This window comes from Propithecus coquereli, unplaced genomic scaffold, assembly GCF_000956105.1.
Source record: "Propithecus coquereli isolate 6110/MARCELLA unplaced genomic scaffold, Pcoq_1.0 Scaffold243, whole genome shotgun sequence".
Taxonomy (NCBI): domain Eukaryota; kingdom Metazoa; phylum Chordata; class Mammalia; order Primates; family Indriidae; genus Propithecus; species Propithecus coquereli.
Genome location: NW_012147986.1, coordinates 1,855,533 through 1,872,131, shown reverse-complemented (window position 1 = coordinate 1,872,131; position 16,599 = coordinate 1,855,533). Strand labels below are relative to the sequence as shown.

Sequence of the window (16,599 nt, the reverse complement as noted above, 5' to 3'; positions counted from 1 at the left end):
TGCAATCAGGAAAATAAACCCAGTGGTCCCCATCCCCCTATCCCTCCCCAAGGCCTTAATTTAAAACACTGTTTTTCCTGGGAAGTGTAATTAGAGCAACATGTTGTTCCTAATGAGCTGGGTGGGGCAGGCAGACAATGGAGCCCTCCCAGCCTGCCTGGCTGCCCCCTGCCTGGAGCTCCCCGAGGAACCAGGATGTGAATGTCCAGAGGGTCTCCTGACTGTCCCCTGCTGAGTGAGTTGGGGGGTCTGTGGGCTGCTGGTGATGGGCTGACCTAGGTGGCTGGGGAGGCTTGCCAGACTCCCCCTGCCCTGGGGATGAAAGCCTGTGTAGTGTGGTGACCCCTAGGACTAGGGGTCACTAGGGGTATTGGGGGGGCCTCTCCATGGCTCAGGGCCTCGGCTCCCTGTCCTGGACTGGCCAGCAGGACAGATGGACTGAGGCAGGCCTGAGAGTGGCTGCTGCTCTAATGGGGGAGAGAAGCTCACTTGTCCTTGGGGTCCTCTTGTTCTGAGCTGGCCTGATAAACACCCTGCACACCTGGACAACCCATTGGTGCAGCAGCCGCAGGTCCACCCTGTATTCAGGGAGCAGGGAAGGGGCTGGTCAAATGTGGCTTCCTCTAATTAGACTTACCAGAGTCCTCCGTCACCCATAGGACAGTGAATCAGGATGTGCTGGTGGCACTTTAAGTCTGCATCCTGCCTCCCGCCCCCCAACTCCCACCTGGGAGGCTTCCCGGTTCTCCTAAGGGTCATGGCACGCTTGTTGAGAATCACTGTCCTGGAGGGAGGTGTCATACCCCTCAGGGGGGCCGGATCAGAGGAAAGTTGCAGACCAGGCGTAGGAGCTGCTGGCTGAGGCCTCAGGACTCCTGCATGTGAGATGACTGGAGACTGGTTCGGACCGCGGGAAGCGGGCGGTGGTGGTGCAGACTGCTCCTCTCCTGCATGCCCCCACCCCTGAGTGTCCTTCGGATTGAGCCACAAACAGGTGATTATGGACTTTGGAGTGAGAAGTTTCCAGGGAGGGGGTGCCAGAGGCCGAAACGTGGTGCACTGGGCAGCAGTTGGTGTGGACACGAGGGAGGGTGGAGACAGGAAGAGAGAAAGGAGAGGAGGGAGGCCTGGTGTTTCAGGGCTGGGCAGAGGAAGGGGGATGCTTGCAGGAGACTGAGCATGTAGCGGGTAGGGGCCACTAGACAGGGTTAAGAAAAGTCAGAGAATAAGGTTAGGGGCAGGGTCACGTAGACAGTTAGGGTTAAGAAAAGGCAGAGATTAAGGTTATAAGAAGTTTCGAGAGTGTTCGGGAGATTTTCTGAAGGATGGAGAGCTCTAACACCCTGAAAGGTGTGTTAGATTCAGAAAGGCAGCAGAGGATACCCAATGGAACAGAGGGAGCAGCGAGCAGGCATGGGGTGGGGGCTTGGTGAGGACCCAAGGGCTAGGATGGAGCAGACAAGGGTGTTGGGGAGGAGGACAGTGTACGTTGGAGTCATTTCTTTATCCTCCCATCTAACCACCAGTCCACCTGTGTGCCATCCCTCCCTAACCTTCCTTCAATCATACATTCGTAATCATTTATTTATTAGATGGGGATTCAGCTATGGTCCTTGTGTACAGAATCGCTGGTTTAACCAGGGAACACAGTCAAATGCACACATGGAGATGGCACAGGGTGATTAATGTGTCTTTCAGTGGGCGGTAAGTGCAAATTGCTATGGGAGCCATGGGGGTACTTAATTGCAAGCTTGGGGCACCAGGGAAGATTGAGATGGACATGAGTGGTCTAAGTAGGAGGTACCAGAGGGAGTGGGATGGAAGCACATTACAGACAGTGGGACCAGTAAGCTTCAAGTCCCAAAGCTAAAGAGAGGAAGTTGCCTCCTGCAACCTGCTAGTGTTCAGAAGGGCAGATGATGGACATATCTGGGGAGGTGGCTTGTCACTATTTGGGGTGCTGGAGGGGAAATTTCTCTGGTGAGAGACTTGCCCAGAGAAGCCAGCAGGAGCTAGAAGATGAGGCCACATCAAGGGTGTGCACATCATCCTGGGCTAGTGGAGAAACGTTGAGGGGCCCGACGCAGATGGTGACATTGTTAGAAAGCTCACGCCGACTGCAGAGTACAGCTGCACTGGTTGCTGGGAGTGGGGGTGCAAAACTAGATGCAAGGAGAACACCGAGGGGGATGCTGGTGAATCCAGGTGAGAGAGGCTGGTGGCTTGAACTAGGAAAAAGAGACAGGTGACAGGGCTTGAGAGGTGTTTGGGAGACAGAGTCACCAATGCTCGGTCATCAATCAGACATGGCAATGGGGGCAGGAGGAGCCGAGGGTGGCATGGGGCTTTGGCTTGGTCATCAGGTGAATGGTGGGGCCAGTTTCTGGGATGGCATCAGAAGGGAAAGATAAAGAATACAGTTTTGGACAAGTTCAGTGTGTGGCCAGGGGGACACATGGGCGAACTGCGCAGGATGGAGTTGGGAGTGGCGGTGGGGGCTGAGCAGAGGTGTTTGGGAGCAGCAGGCCTAGGAGAGGGCCAGAGAGGCCTGGCACGCAGGGCTGGGCAGAGGAAGGGGTGCAGAGAGACTCAGTGTCAGTGGGTAGGGGCCAGTGGTATGGATCAGAGAGACAGTTTGGGGAAGGAGGCCAGGTCAGCTGGCCAGATGCTGCTCTGCAAGAGGAGCTCAGGAGTGCCCTTCAGGGTGAGCCACAAAGCAGGTGATTATGGACTTTGGAGAGAGAAGTTTCCAGAGAGGGGCTGCTAGGGGCAGAAGTATGGTGCACTGGGCAGCAGTCAGTGTAGACACGAGGGAGGGTGGAGACAGGAAGAGACAAAGTGGGGAGCTGCAGGAGAGGCCCCAGAGAGGAGGGCATGGGTGGATTTGAGAGAGGTGGGTGTCTTTAAATGGGACAGGGGAAGATTAGGAGGTGGTGCAAAACATCGTGGAGAAGCACTCAGGACTGCGCGTGCAGGCACCGCTCCCCCGCCCCGAGCCGGGCTGTGGTGTGCACTGAGGGAGAGGACTGCCCTCGCGGGCTGGGCGGAGGGCAAGCCACAGAGGCAGGCAACCCCCGGGGGCAGGGGCAAATGGCAGGCACAAGCATGTCCCTGGACCTCTGGGAACAGTGAGGTGGACAGAGATGGGGTATGAGTACAGTGGCCTCGTGCCGAGGAAGCTGCCCTGGGACACACGTCTAACCACTGTCTCTGCTTGTCTCTTCCTCCTGCCTCCGCTGCGCCTGGCGCTCCACAGCTGTGTGCTCCTGCCTTCTTCCTCCAGGGCCTCCTCCACACGGTACCAGCGCTTAACCTTCTCCAGGTCCTCACCCCCTGTCCTCAGTGAGCGGGCTCCGGGAAGTGAGGAGCCTGGTCCTCAGTGTACAGAGAGGAGCGTCACTCCCGTGGAGCTCGGGGGAGCCCCGAGGGGAAGATGGAATGTGGAAGGGAGGGACGAAGTGGATGCTGCCCAGAGTTTGGGGGCCTAGAGAGAATGTGTTCTGGGAGGAATGTGTTTGTGAGTTTCCCGTGGTGATTTCAAGAGAACAGTCATGTGGGGAAGGTTGGTCTTTCTGCCTCCCCGCTCAGGGGAGCTTGGGGCTGTTCCCTCCCGATCTCATTTTTCTTTACCCCTTTTTGTCTCGGCCTTTTGATCCTGGGTCCACACTGGGTTGGGCATCAGCCACGAGAGGCCACGACCAGACCATGAGTGGGCCACAGGCACAATGCCTTCTTTAAAGAGACCACCCTGCTGGACAGCCACCTGCAGCTGGTGGCCTTGGAGTGCCCAGGGTGAACATCAAACTTGGGGTCCCCACAGCAGCCAGATTGCTGCAGTAGCTGTGCAGGCTCTGCCTGCATCCTCCAGGGCACCTTTCACGTGGCCTGCGATATGCATGGCACCCCCTGCAGTCGTGCACCGTGGCACCCTGTACATCACCGCTGCTTCTCAGCCAGTCCAGAGTGCACGTGCCTCCTGCATCATCGTCTGCATTGCGGGTCTGGAGGAAAATGACGAGTTCCTTCACTTCGTGCTCTGGCGACTGAGGATAGTTATAAAGCCAGTGTTGTTCTGAGAGCTGCTTCTGATGGCTCAGCTGTCCTCAAGTCACCCTGGGAAGGTCAACACCAACACCAATGGTCAGAACAGTGATACCGACAACAGTTATAATAATAATTACAGCCACAGCCATTCATTAAGCACCTTCTGTGTGCCAGATACTCTTTTTTTTCCAGTTTTTTTTTTTTTGAGACAAAGTCTCACTCTGTTGCCCGGGCTAGAGTGCCAAGGCGTCAGTCTAGCTCACAGCAACCTCAAACTCTTGGGCTCAAGTGATTCTCCTGCCTCAGTGTCCCAAGTAGCTGGGACCACAGGTGTGCACCACCATGCCTGGCTAATTTTTTCTATTTTTAGTAGAAACGGGGTCTCATTCTCACTCAGCCTGGTCTCAAACTCTTGAGCTCAAGTGATCCTCCTGCCTCAGCCTCCCAGAGTGCTAGGATTACAGGCGTGAACCACTGAGCCTGGCCCAGATACTCTTTACTTGTTCTCCCATTTAATTCTCAAAGCAACTTCATAAGGGTATAGTTATCTCAGACCTTCATGTGAGGATACGGAGTCCCTGAGGTTGAGTAATCTGCCCAGGGTCAAACAGCTAGGAAGTGGCAAAGCTGGAACCAGAGTCATGTCTGTCTGATTCTGGAACTTAACTTCTTACTACTGTAGGTCAGGGAAGTGTGGTGTCATTGGGGTATCATTGGGCAAGAGTGCAGCTTGGGTTGGCTGTGAAGTGACTTGTGGAAGTGGGGGGAAGCTAGCATCTCTCTATGCTCTGACTGCTCCCACCAACTATGGCAAAGCATCTGTAGGTAGATGTACCATCCTTTCAGAAGGAACCCAAAGCAAGTCATTTGAGGAATGAATCCAATGATTTCATTGTTTATTAAATGAGATTACATGAGGCAAGCCCTATAAGGTGTGCAGCACAGGCCCTTTAATGATACTAAATGTTTTCTGAGTGTCAGGGCCTCCATGTAAGGATGTGCAGGTTGGGCACTGCACAAGGGCTTAAGGGGATGTAATTTCTAGCGCAGAAACCATATACTGGTATATATTATAACAATTTTCCAATAGGTGGCAGTAAAGTCTCTTGTTCTATTAAACTCGAAAAATAGGATTTTGTAACATGGAAAAAAGGAGTCTTAAGAAAAGGACATCTTTCTCTAATTGTCACAAAGGCACCACATGGGCTAGTAGTCCTATTGAGAGTTTACATGAACCACATACTATTCTAAATGTTATATGGATATTAACTTCTTCAACCCTCACATTGACCATTAGAGGTTGATGACTTTTACTAACCATTTTATGGATTAAAAAATTGAGCTATAGAGACGAAATAACTTATTTAACTTTCTGAGTGGTGGAGCTAGGATTCACACCCAGAGCCTGTGTCTCTGGCCACTGTCATTGGTGCTTAGCTATCTCAGGTGGTGCCTGCCTCCCTTGCCCCACCCTGCTTCCCCCTGTGGTTCTTCCTGACCACTGGGGAGTCTTGCCCAAGGCTTTTTAAACCCCTAGTAGGCCAGCATTGATACCTGCCTCACTCACCTCCACCTGTGGTGTGGAGGCGAGGGAGCCTCCCTGGCAGTGCACATTGGTGCTCTGGGGATGAAGGGCATCTGTATCCCCTTCTCCCATTGGTCACTTGCTCTCTTCTTTCTGGCTCAAGTGCAAGTGCTCTGTCTTTTTGGGGGACAGGCATGAGAAGTGGTCTGGGGCTGGAAAGTGTCTTGGGGTGGGTATGGGAGTGGAGCTGGAACACCAGGACAGGTGATGACCCAGGAGGATCTGAGCCAAGTGGCAGGAGAACCAGGCTGGAGGGAGGGCACCTGGTCCTCTGTGGGACCGAAAGGGCCTGAGGTGGACGTGCCAGGGTGGAGGGGGCAGTGTGCACATGCACATGCGTGTGTGTGCTTGGCATGTGTGTGTCGGGGAGGTGGAATCCCTGAGCAGCTGATTGGTGCGTCAGAGCCTGCATTATGGGAGGAGGGTGACTTGGGATTCAATTGAAACAGGGTGACCTAAACCCTGGGTGACGTGCTGCAATTGTGACCGGAGGAGATGGTGCCTGGCAGACACTGACTTAGCGCTCTCCTTTCTGCCTGCCTGTTTGCCCTCCTTGGTGTCTTTGCCTCTGGTTCTGTGTCTCTCCATGCATGCCATCTCTTTCTGTCCCTTCCGTCCCTCTTCTTTCTTGTCTCTTTGCCTTGGCCTTCCTCCCACCTTTGTCCCCTGCAGTCAGAGGACACAGACCTGCCCTACCCACCACCCCAGAGGGAGGCCAATGTCTACATGGTTCCCCAGAACATCAAGCCAGCTCTCCAGCGCACCGCCATCGAGGTGAGCCAGCCCCACAGTGCTGGGCTGGGGCTAATCCTGGCTCTTCCCCTTCCCCAGCGTTCCCTGGGGCTGGGGACCTTTCTAGATGCTGTCCTTGTTATGTGTCCCCAGATCCTGGCATGGGGACTGCGGAACATGAAGAGTTACCAGCTAGCCAGCGTCTCCTCTCCCAGCCTTGTGGTAGAGTGCGGAGGTCAGACGGTACAGTCCTGTGTCATCAGGAACCTCCGGAAGAACCCCAACTTCGACATTTGCACCCTCTTCATGGAAGTGGTGAGCCCCCTTCCTGCTGTCCCCCTCTGGAGTCCTGGTGGCTAGAATTTCCTCTTGGCCCCAGGCAGCCTGGGGGTTGTGCTCCAGCTCCTTGCGGGATCCAGGGTAGGTCACAGCATCTCTCCCACCTCACTTTCCTGTGGAAATGGGGAGGAAACGCTCACACTCTCCTCACCAAAAGGGTTCAGGCCTGTGAGCGGCACAGACGGGCCCAGCCCGCTCCCTCCTACCAGATCAGCAGAAGTCCCAAAGAGCCATTCTGTGGCTGTTTTCCCTTCCAGGGCAGGTTTTAGTCCCCTGGAATGCCCCTCAGGGACCTGTCAGGACTCTGGCCTTTGGTAATCTCTCCAAACCTTCCCTGACCTGGACCTCTCCCAGCCTCGGCCCCCTCAGAGGAGCTCACCCACACAGCCCTCGGGCCCCCCAGCCTTCTCCAGCTCCCTGGGATGCCTGGGCCTAGTGGCCGGAGTAAGTCAAGTCTGAGGAAAAGAAAATGGTTTGCAAGATGAAAGCGCTGTGGAAATTCCAGGCCCAGTGGCTGTCAACAGGAGCCTCCTCTTGGCTGAGCCAAAGCCGCCACTGAAGGAGAGCATATAAATTATTTCAAGTTGTGTTCAAAGTGCTTTTGGGGTGGTGGGGGGAGAATCTGGGTCTGTAAGCCAACTCCTGAGTATCCACTTGGGGGGGACTGTCTGCAAGAAATGTTGGGTCCCTGGCCAACTCCCCTCTCCCCTCCCCAGCCTGTTAGGGTTCAGGGAAAGCAGACTTGCTTTAACTGCAGGCTGCACAGGGTGTATTTGGAAGGTAAAGCGTGAGGGAAAGCCAGCCTCCACATGCGGCATGTAAGTGGCGGCAGAGAAGGTGCGCGGCTCTGCTCCACTGGCTGCTCCTGGCCGCTGCCATTTTGGATTTCTGGCTGTTGGGATTATTAGTATCTTTGCGTTTATAGTCATTTTCTGCTCCTTGGGCTTGCCCTGGAAGCTTCCCAGAGATGGATTCAGGCAAGTGCCCAGAGCTTTCCTCCTCCTCCACTTAGATGCTGCCCAGGGAGGACCTCTATTGTCCCCCCATCACGGTCAAGGTCATCGACAACCGCCAGTTTGGCCGCCGGCCTGTGGTGGGCCAGTGTACCATCCGCTCCCTGGAGAGCTTCCTGTGCGACCCCTACTCGGTGGAGAGTCCATCCCCACAGGGAGGCCCAGGTAGGGGAGGACAAGACAGGGGGGCCTCAGGGCCAGGCAGCACTTCCTCTCCTGAGGGTGGACCAGGAGAATGAGAGGGACCTGGGGGTGGAGATGTGTCCTGAGGCCTCTCTCTTACTGGGACCCCAACGAGAAGTGGCTTCTGCCCTGCTAGACCTGAAGGGTGGGAACGTCACCTTACTCAGGGTGTTCCTAGCTCTGGGCTGGGCACACCAAGACAGGGGCCCATGCCTGTGGGAGCTGAAGGTGAGGGCTCGAAGGGGGGTGGGGGAAGGGTTGAGGGAGGAGAGAGAGGTGGGGAGAGGAAGAGGGAGAATTGGGGGACAGGGATGTGGAGAAGATGGGGGAGAGAGACGGGAGAGAGAAGAGCTGGGTGGGAGGAAGAGAAGAACACAGACTGAGAAGCGTGGAGGGCCTGTGGGCTCTTCTCTCAGTTCCCTGGCCGAGCCTTGTGGCTGATGAGGGTGAGCCCCAGGAGGGAGCTCGTCTCAGGCCTGGACACCACGCTTCCCTGCAGACGACGTGAGCTTGCTCAGTCCCGGTGAAGACGTGCTCATTGACATTGATGACAAGGAGCCACTCATCCCTGTCCAGGTAGGATGGGTGCTGGGTCCCAGGGAGAGGCCCCAGCTCCCCGCATGGAGAGCCTCGATTGCCCCTCCCCCCGTTCCTCACCTTTTCCCCTCTTTCTCGCTTCCTCGTTACACAGCCTGTCTATACCTCTCCCTCTGTGCCCTGGTGGCTGTGTGGTGGAGGGGCCTTAATGGGAGCTTTTGGTCTGGTTGAGGGAGGGTGGGGAGTGGTCTTCTGGGCAAGACCCAGGCCTTTTTCCTGAAAGCATATGAGAAAAATAGCCCCTGTACTCTGGGGGCCATGTTGAGGGTTTTCCCTTGGAGATCGCCCAGAAAATCTAGGTAGGGGAGCAAATGAAAGAGAGGGGAGACAGGGGAGGGGATGGCTGCGCAGGCTCTGGAGCCCCCATTGCTCCACCCTGGACAGACTCTTCTTAGGGGGAAGATTTTTCTATGGGCTTGTGCTTGGTGGCATCTTAGAGGCAGTTTAGAAAGAAGAGGCTGTGTCCAAGAAATAGTTCAACACACCCCATTCTCCCACCTCCAGGAAAAGGAAGGGGGCAGGCAGGAGAGGGATGTTATTCTAAGGGTCTCCAACCTTGCAGAGAGGTAAGAGTCATCCTTTTGCTATAAACTCAGCAACCTAGAGCCAGCTGGTGACTCAGACACCAATGCTAAAGAGCATGGCAGGAGGTCTGTGGCATCTTTTACTGAGGGGAGAGCACTGTCCCCATTGTGGGCCCTGGCGTGGCTCTGGATCCTGTAGGCCTGAGACCAAATAGCCCTTCCCACAGTGGATATGGAGCAAGGTCTCACCATGAGCACCAGCCTTGAATGCACGGTCTGTTCCAGGTTGTTGCCTTCATTTCTGGGCTTCACATGACGCTGCGCACACCCTTGGCACCCTGGGGCTCCCAGAGCTTCTGGGCTGCAGAGGCTTCCAGCCTATGTAGACAATACTTATATCCCTGGGCCTTGCTGCTGCTAAGGTTTTTCTCTATAGCTTCGCTGATGCTGAGAAGTTCTCAGAAGCCCTGGGCTCTCCAGGGCTCTGCTCTGCCATCCTTTCTGCTGGGGAGACCTTCTGCCCCTGCTCTCTTGGCCAACTCCTGGTCATTCTTTGAGACTCAGCTTAGGTGTGGTCACTTCTTTTGAGGAGTCTTCCCTGGCTCCTCCCCTTCTCCTAAAGATTGGTCTATATCTCAGTCACTACACTTGTCCTAGGTCCTGTAGTCTCTGTAACTGTCAGCATCTCCCTAGGCAGAGCTCAGGGCAGTGATGGGGCGCCTGCCTCTCTGTATCCTCAATGCCCAGCACGGGGCCTAGCTCAGAGGAGGTGTTCAGTGAAAGTCTGTCTGTCTGGGCCAATGGGTGGGTGGGTGGATGGAAGGATGGATGGATGGATGGATGGATGACGTGCCGTTGTCTGTGTGGGTCTGAGGAAGTACCTCTCTTGGCTGAGGAAACCCAAATGGAAATTTCAGACGGCCCTCCATGAAATTTAGCTAAACTCAATGCTAGTGACTTCTGGCCTAGCTGGGTGTTTATAGCTCCATTAGGTGGATAATTTGCCCCAAACTCTGAGCTGCCTGTTCCTGGCTCCTGTTTCCCGCCCCCTCAATGGGCCTGTCTGAGACTGTGCGGGGAAGTGCAGGGCCTGCCCAGCAGGATTTCCGTTCTGTGTGTGCCGCCCTCAAATCGTCTACAGACTCAGATGGGAGGGACTATTTTGGGTCCTGCTGGCTACAAGCACAGCCAGAGGCAGATGAGGAGGAGGCCCAGTCTGGCCACCCTCCCAGCATTGATTGAGGGAACTGGGGCCGGGGTCTGATCCAGAGCCAGGCCTGTGCTCTGTGGGAGAACACGGCCACTCTGGCTAGAGCTGCAGTCCAGACAGAGGGGTGGGGAGTGGGGTCAGGCTCCTGGAGATGTGCCGCCCACAGGGCAGGGGCTGGGCCTCCCCTGGCCTAAGAGGCGGGCGGGGAGAAGGAGAAAGTGAGACCAGCTTGCCCTGATGGAGGAGGCTTGGTCCTTGCCTCTTTGAGCTCCCTGACTGATGAAGGAGACTTAGCCCTATTCTCAAGCAGCCCCCAGTCCAGCAGGGAGGCCAGTGTTGGTCTCCAGGGAGCCCTGGCCTGGGGAAGTCTGGTATCTGATTTTATGTTGTGTTTTTTTCTGAGATCCATTGATCTGATTTGGCTGATCCAGGAAATCTTTCATTCGCTCGTCTCTCATCCACATCCCTGGAGCCCTGGAGGACCAGGCACTCCAAGGCTGACCCAGGGGCAGTGGGTTCCCATTCCAGGGCCTCGCCAGATAATTCTGGCTGTGCTCTCTCGCCCTCCCTCCTCTCCCAGTGCAGATAGCATGCAGGGACCGGCTTCTGGGGCTGGGAGTGACAAGAACGCTGGCAGAATTGGATTTCCCTGGGCTCCTGCGTGCCCCACCCACTCCTGCTTCACCCTCACAGTTGACACAGCCCCCGCTGGTGTGCTCAGCACGTCCCGGCTGTGGGTCCAGCCTGGGGCTCCTCCCTGGTGCAAGCCCGCTCTTGCCAGACGCAGCCTTCTGTGTCGGTGGCCTCCTGTCTCTTTGCTCAATCACACCTTCTCTCTGTTCCTGAAGCCTCCTCATCACCCTCTGTCCAGGTCCTGGGATGGGCTCACCACACACTTAGAAAATGTCACCTCTGACGCTTCCCTGACGCTTGGGCCACGGGCTGGCACTCACGACGGAGTATTTTTCAGGTTTCTAGAAATGTTTTGGTTTGTGTCAAGGGTGGCCAATTCTGGAGGTGACTCAAAACATATGTATAAGGCAGATCTGTGTGCCCAGCCTTCCAGGGCTGGTCGGTCGGCGCCTGTTTCTGGGGGCGAAGGGCGCCCCCGTTGAGCTGTTCTCCATGTGACGAGGGCTGGGATGAGGGACGCTGGCACATGTTAACTCCACCACTTGTTCCTGGCCCAGTAGCTGTCCTGTGCGTGGACTTCAGACTGGTAGATGGGGGTGGGGTGGTGGGGTGGTGCGTGCACGTGAGCGTGCAGGAGAGGCGGGGCCGGGACCTGTGTGTGTGCAAGCTCCCGAGTGTGCCGGCTGGAGGTGTGTCTGGGCGTGGTGCTGGTGTTGCAGGAATCGTGGTTTTGATGTGACTTTCTGAGGGCAGGCTGGGTGTGTCCTAACAGAAGGAGAACAGAGGTACCCTATTCCAGCTAGTTCTCTGCTTAAAAAAGGATATGTTCACTTTTCGCTGATAATAAATAGAATACGTGTTCATTATGTAACATTTGGAAAATGTAGAAAAATGACGAACAAATAGGCATTACCTCCAGCCACACACAATCTGAATGGGCTGCTACCGGCATTTCATTCTCTATCCTTTCGCCTTCTTTCTGCCGTTTTCTGTCTCTGACTCTGACTTCATTTTTATCTTTAAAACAAAATTAGGGTCTTAGTTTACTAATCTATTTTTTTTTCATTAAACTAGTTTTTGGTATTATGATGATGAAGAGGGAAAAAAACCAGTATTCAGGAACACACACAAAGAATGCTGCCCTTGGCCCCCCTATCTCCTGTAGAGGGTCTTGAAGCTCGAAGCAGAGGCTGTGCCCCCATACAGCACCCCCACATCGCCAGCCTTCCAGGCACTGGGATGCCCCCAGAGCCAGCTTGGTGTGTCAAGGGCACTTTGTGTCTAGTGTTCTCAGAGACCCCTCCTAGGTAAGGGGGCCTCCTCTTTAAGTCTCCAGAGAAGGAGAATTTCTGGGGGTGGGGAGTACATGTGTGTTGAGAAGGGATAAAGAGAAAGAACGTTTGGGAAATTTCAACTCTGATGGCAGGGAGATGAGTGGTGTCTAGCAGACCTCAGATGGACAATTCAAAGTGAGGAGGGGCTTTACTAACAAGGACACCAACCTCGGGGACTGTCCCGGCCTGGAAGGTCAGTGTGGGCTAAATAATCAGGGAAGCTTCTCCAGGGAGCCGAGGCTAGAGACAGGCCTCAGAGGCCAGGTGGGGTTGGAACAGGGGAGGAAAGAGGAGAGCTTTTCTGGCAGGCAAAAGAGCTTCGCAATACTTACCTGTCAGGGGCGCTACCATGATCACAGGCGGTTTTCCCAGGGTGAGGCTTATCTGTCGCACTCCGGATGTACTGACCCCTGTGATTTCCCCAAATGTGGGAAGCCCGGTGCATAATTTGTGGTGGAGGGGAACTGCGTTTGTGCTCTCCGCTGGAGGGGAGAAAAGCTTTGCAAAGGGTTGGAAGTAGAACACTGTGTGTGTGTGTGTGTGTGTGTGCGCGCGCGCGGTGGGCGTGGGGGCTTAGTGAGGAGACAGGCCTGGCTAGTGTGCAGGAGGCATCGGAAGGTGGCACAGACGTGTTCCCCACACCCGTAGGGTGGGGTGCCAGGGCTGACCCGCTCCTGGGTTCCCAGGCTCTGGAGCTTTGGCTAATTTTGAGCCTGCTGCTAATTTTGAGCCTGCTGCTCCAGTCCCTGGGATGCCGTGAAGGTGGGAACGTGCTCCTAGAACTGGAGTGGCAAATTATGCCCGAGTCCCAAAGGGAAACATATAATTTCTGAAGCTGGACCAGATCTTTGGAGCACTATGTTTAGCTTTATTTTTTTTCTCCCTTTTGCTCTGGTGAACTGCCGGTTTCCCTCTTACCTTTCTAAAAAAGAACTGTATTAAAAATAACAATAAGTCTTCTGTGGGGTTTAGCGTGAGAATGGGAGGGGCAGAGCTGCTGCCTGCCCGGGCCAGTCTCTGGCCAGCTCGGGGTTGCACGTGGAGTTCATCCAGTCTATTCCAGGGGTCACACCCAACAATGTGTGGCCAATGTGCCAGAACCACCATCCAGCGGCCCTGGCATGGTGCCCGTTGGCCATTCTGCCCTCCTGCCCATGCTCTGGCTCTGAGCAGCCCTTGGGGCCCCTCAGTGGTGCCTCCTTCCTAGAGTGGGGATGGGTCTGTGAGTCCTCAGACCTCCCTCAGGTCCCAGCAGGGCTTCGTCCTCCTCATGTTTCTCTGAGCCCTTCCTGACCCTCAGGAGGGTGTATCTCCCAGGAGGAGGGTCTGCCTGGCAGCTCTGGGTCCCACCTGGCTCCTCAGCTGTACAACCTTATCCCCTTTTTCCCTGCCCCGGCACCTGCCTTGCTGACCTGACTGCTCTTTCTGGAATGTGCTGTGCTTCTTTCTTTCTTTCTACCTTTGCACTTGCTACTCCCTCTGCCTAGCACACACCTTCTTGCCCTGCTCACCTGTGGGACTAGTACCCATCCACCCAGAGCTCCATCACCTTCTCCTCGCAGTGGCTCTGAACAAGTCTCCCCACCTCCAGGCTTGAGCCCTGAAGCCCTCCTCAAAGCTGCAGCCCAGGGATTCACCCTATAAAATATGGACTCACAGTTCTGGAAGATTGTAGGCAAGGTTTTCATGCCCAGAAAAGGATGCGGAAAGTTACTTGCAGTACAGGGGTGGAGGTTGGACTGTAAGATGCTTAAAGTCCCTCCTGATAGAGGGCTTTGGGAAAGTCATATAGTGCCCTGGCTCTTGTGCCTGAGGAGAGAAGACTGAAAACCCCACACTGTCTTAGAAACCATGCCCCGCAGGGATGGTGTGGCTCAGCTGTTGGAGGGAACGACTCTGGATGGTCGGGGGTTGCAGTGTCCCTTGGAAAGGCAGGGAGGGCAGTGAGAGAGTGGGCAGGAGACAGGTATTGGCTGAGCCCCTTCCACGTGCCTCACCTTGTGCTGAGTGTGCATAGCCTTCGTCTCATTCATACTTACTATTGCCCTGGGAGGTGGGCTTCGTGCCCATTCTCCAGATGGGGATGCTGAGTCAAGGAGGTCAAGTGGGCTTGCCTAAGAGCACACAGTTGGTGAGGTGACGGAGCCAGGCCTGTCCAACTCCAGACCAGATGTTCTCCCTGGAGGAAGAGCAGCAGGTTCTTGGGTGGAGAGTGCTACTCCCTGGGGGCTATCCGGCCTTTCCTGAAGTGGATTCTCTAATTCTGTTGCTAACAAATGTTTCATTTGTAGCTTGCAGACGGTCTGTCGAGCTTGGCCCCCACTAACATGGCATCTTCTCCATCCAGTCCTCATGTATGTATTGTTTACCCGTTTGTGGACTCCTTGATTTCCTCTGGGGGGTTGGGGATGGGGTCAGGGAGTTAGGAGGGGAACAGAGGAGGGGAGAATGGGAGGGCAAGAAAGGAGGCATTTCCTGAGCCTCTGCTCACCGCACCTGTGAGCCCCATGCAGTACCGGAGGGGTGGGAAGAAAGCTAAGGAGTAGAGTCTCAGAAATGGACATCCCTAGGTTAGCTCCCAGTGCATCCTGGGATTTACCTTAATCCTGTTTACCTGTGTGAGGGCTGGGGGGTTAGGTGGAGCTGCACGGGCCAGTAGAAGCAGGGAAGTCTCTAGATTAGACTCAGACTTCTGGGATGCGGGACCTGAGAAGCCTCGGTGCGCAATGGCAGGCTGACTTTCTCTTCCCTCCCAGATACGTAAGGGTACGTATGTGTGACTGAGGAACACTGCTGGCTCCAGCAGGTTCTGAGAGGGCTCCTTTCCCAGCAGGGCTACTTTCTGCCTGCCTGAGCTGATTTTCTGGGTGTCGTCTTTTTGGGTTGTGGGACCCTCCAGGAAGATGACTTTGGTGTGTAGCCTTCAGCATGCACTCAGGAAGTCCCACGCAGAGGGCTGTGGGGAGCCCCTGACCTGCTGGGGTAGGCATAAGTGGTAGGACCTGCCAAAAGGCAGTGAGTTAAATTCCACTCGTGGTGCCAAGGGGAGGCACTGCTGCGACAGGTGTTTTATGGGCTTCTAGAGGAGGCAATATATATTTTTAATTTCTTCTAATTTATCTTTTGTAGAGAATAGAGAAAACACAAAAAATGTAAGGCAGAAAGTTAAAACCACTTGTATTCCTACTTCTTAAAGATAAACACTGTTAAGATTTTGATGTGCCTGCATTTTTAGGTATCTTTCATGCACATGTGCATACTTTTTTTTCACAAAATTGGAATCATATTGTACTTTTTTATAATATGTATTTTTAACTTAAAAGTATATGTGAATGTTTTCCCATATTTTTATATTCTTTAAAGATACGGCTTCATGTCTTGTGGACATCCATAAAATTTTAACCATTCCCTATCAACGGACATTTAATTTGTTAATTTCCCCTATTGTTTTCTTTTATATCCCTTAGAGGAGTTATTTTACTTTACTTTATATAGGTCTGTCCAGCCCATTTCTTGTTAAAATTTATTCCTAGGCATTTTATAACCTTTGTTGCTATTCTAAATGGAATATCTATTTTTCTTATGACTTTGTCTGACTATTGCTAGAATATAGGAAAACTATTTTTGTATATTTATTTTGAACAGACAACAGACTCTTTATTAAGCTTCTTCATTGGTTCTGACTGTTGTTAATTGATTCTGTCGGGGTTTCCAGGTAGTTAAGATTGTTTTCTTCAAATAATAATAAATTTATCAGTTTGCAATAGTTATACCTTATTCATTTTTCCAGGATAACATTTGATATTTAAGATGCTAGCAAGCAAACTTATTTAGTCATTGATTCTAATGAGAATGCTTCTATCAGTTTTCCATTAATTAGGGTAATGATTGGTGATTTCAGATAGATATTTGGTTTTGTCAAGACTGTGTTTTCTTTTTGTTGGTTTATTCATAGCTTAAAAATTAGATATGGAAGTTTAATTTTATCAAGTGTCATTTGGAATTAATCAAGATGATCATTTTGTTTTCCATTGTGCTATTAATATAACACATAGCTCTTCTGTATTTCTGGGGTAAACGCAAATTGGTCATTGGTCATGGTATTATAGTTTACTATAGTTGAAGCCTTCTTATCCAGTACAATCAAGACAGGTAATTGAATGGCTAATTGAAACAGTTGGAACTAGAAACTCATTAAAAGTCATATGTATATGCTATAAAAGTTTCATTTTTAAAAATATACATGTAACTTCATTTGTCAATAATTTGACATGTGCCAAGCCTTCTTTGAATTGAATGTGCTGACTTGAGTGTCATGTCATCCTTTTGGTATAAATCACATCCAAAATGTATTAGCTAAGATTTTTATCTTTAAGTTTTTTTTTTTTTTTTTTTTTTTTTTTTT

The 16,599-nt window shown here is 53.0% G+C and overlaps 1 protein-coding gene across 18 annotated transcripts in view; it reads left to right on the top strand.

Annotated features, from left to right (window-relative positions):
• The window catches only part of DYSF (dysferlin), a 205,562-nt gene that overhangs the window by 134,334 nt on the left and 54,629 nt on the right, over nt 1-16,599 (top strand). For 8 of the 18 annotated variants that reach the window (XM_012646484.1, XM_012646490.1, XM_012646479.1 and 5 more), the window contains 4 exons: nt 6,302-6,403; nt 6,515-6,676; nt 7,713-7,878; nt 8,396-8,472. In XM_012646484.1, the coding sequence (XP_012501938.1) occupies nt 6,302-6,403; nt 6,515-6,676; nt 7,713-7,878; nt 8,396-8,472 (507 nt within the window). Of the gene's footprint in view, nt 1-3,256; nt 3,299-6,301; nt 6,404-6,514; nt 6,677-7,712; nt 7,879-8,395; nt 8,473-14,485; nt 14,549-16,599 lie in introns of all 18 variants that reach the window. The other 10 variants (XM_012646482.1, XM_012646488.1, XM_012646475.1 and 7 more) reach the window with 3 other exon arrangements.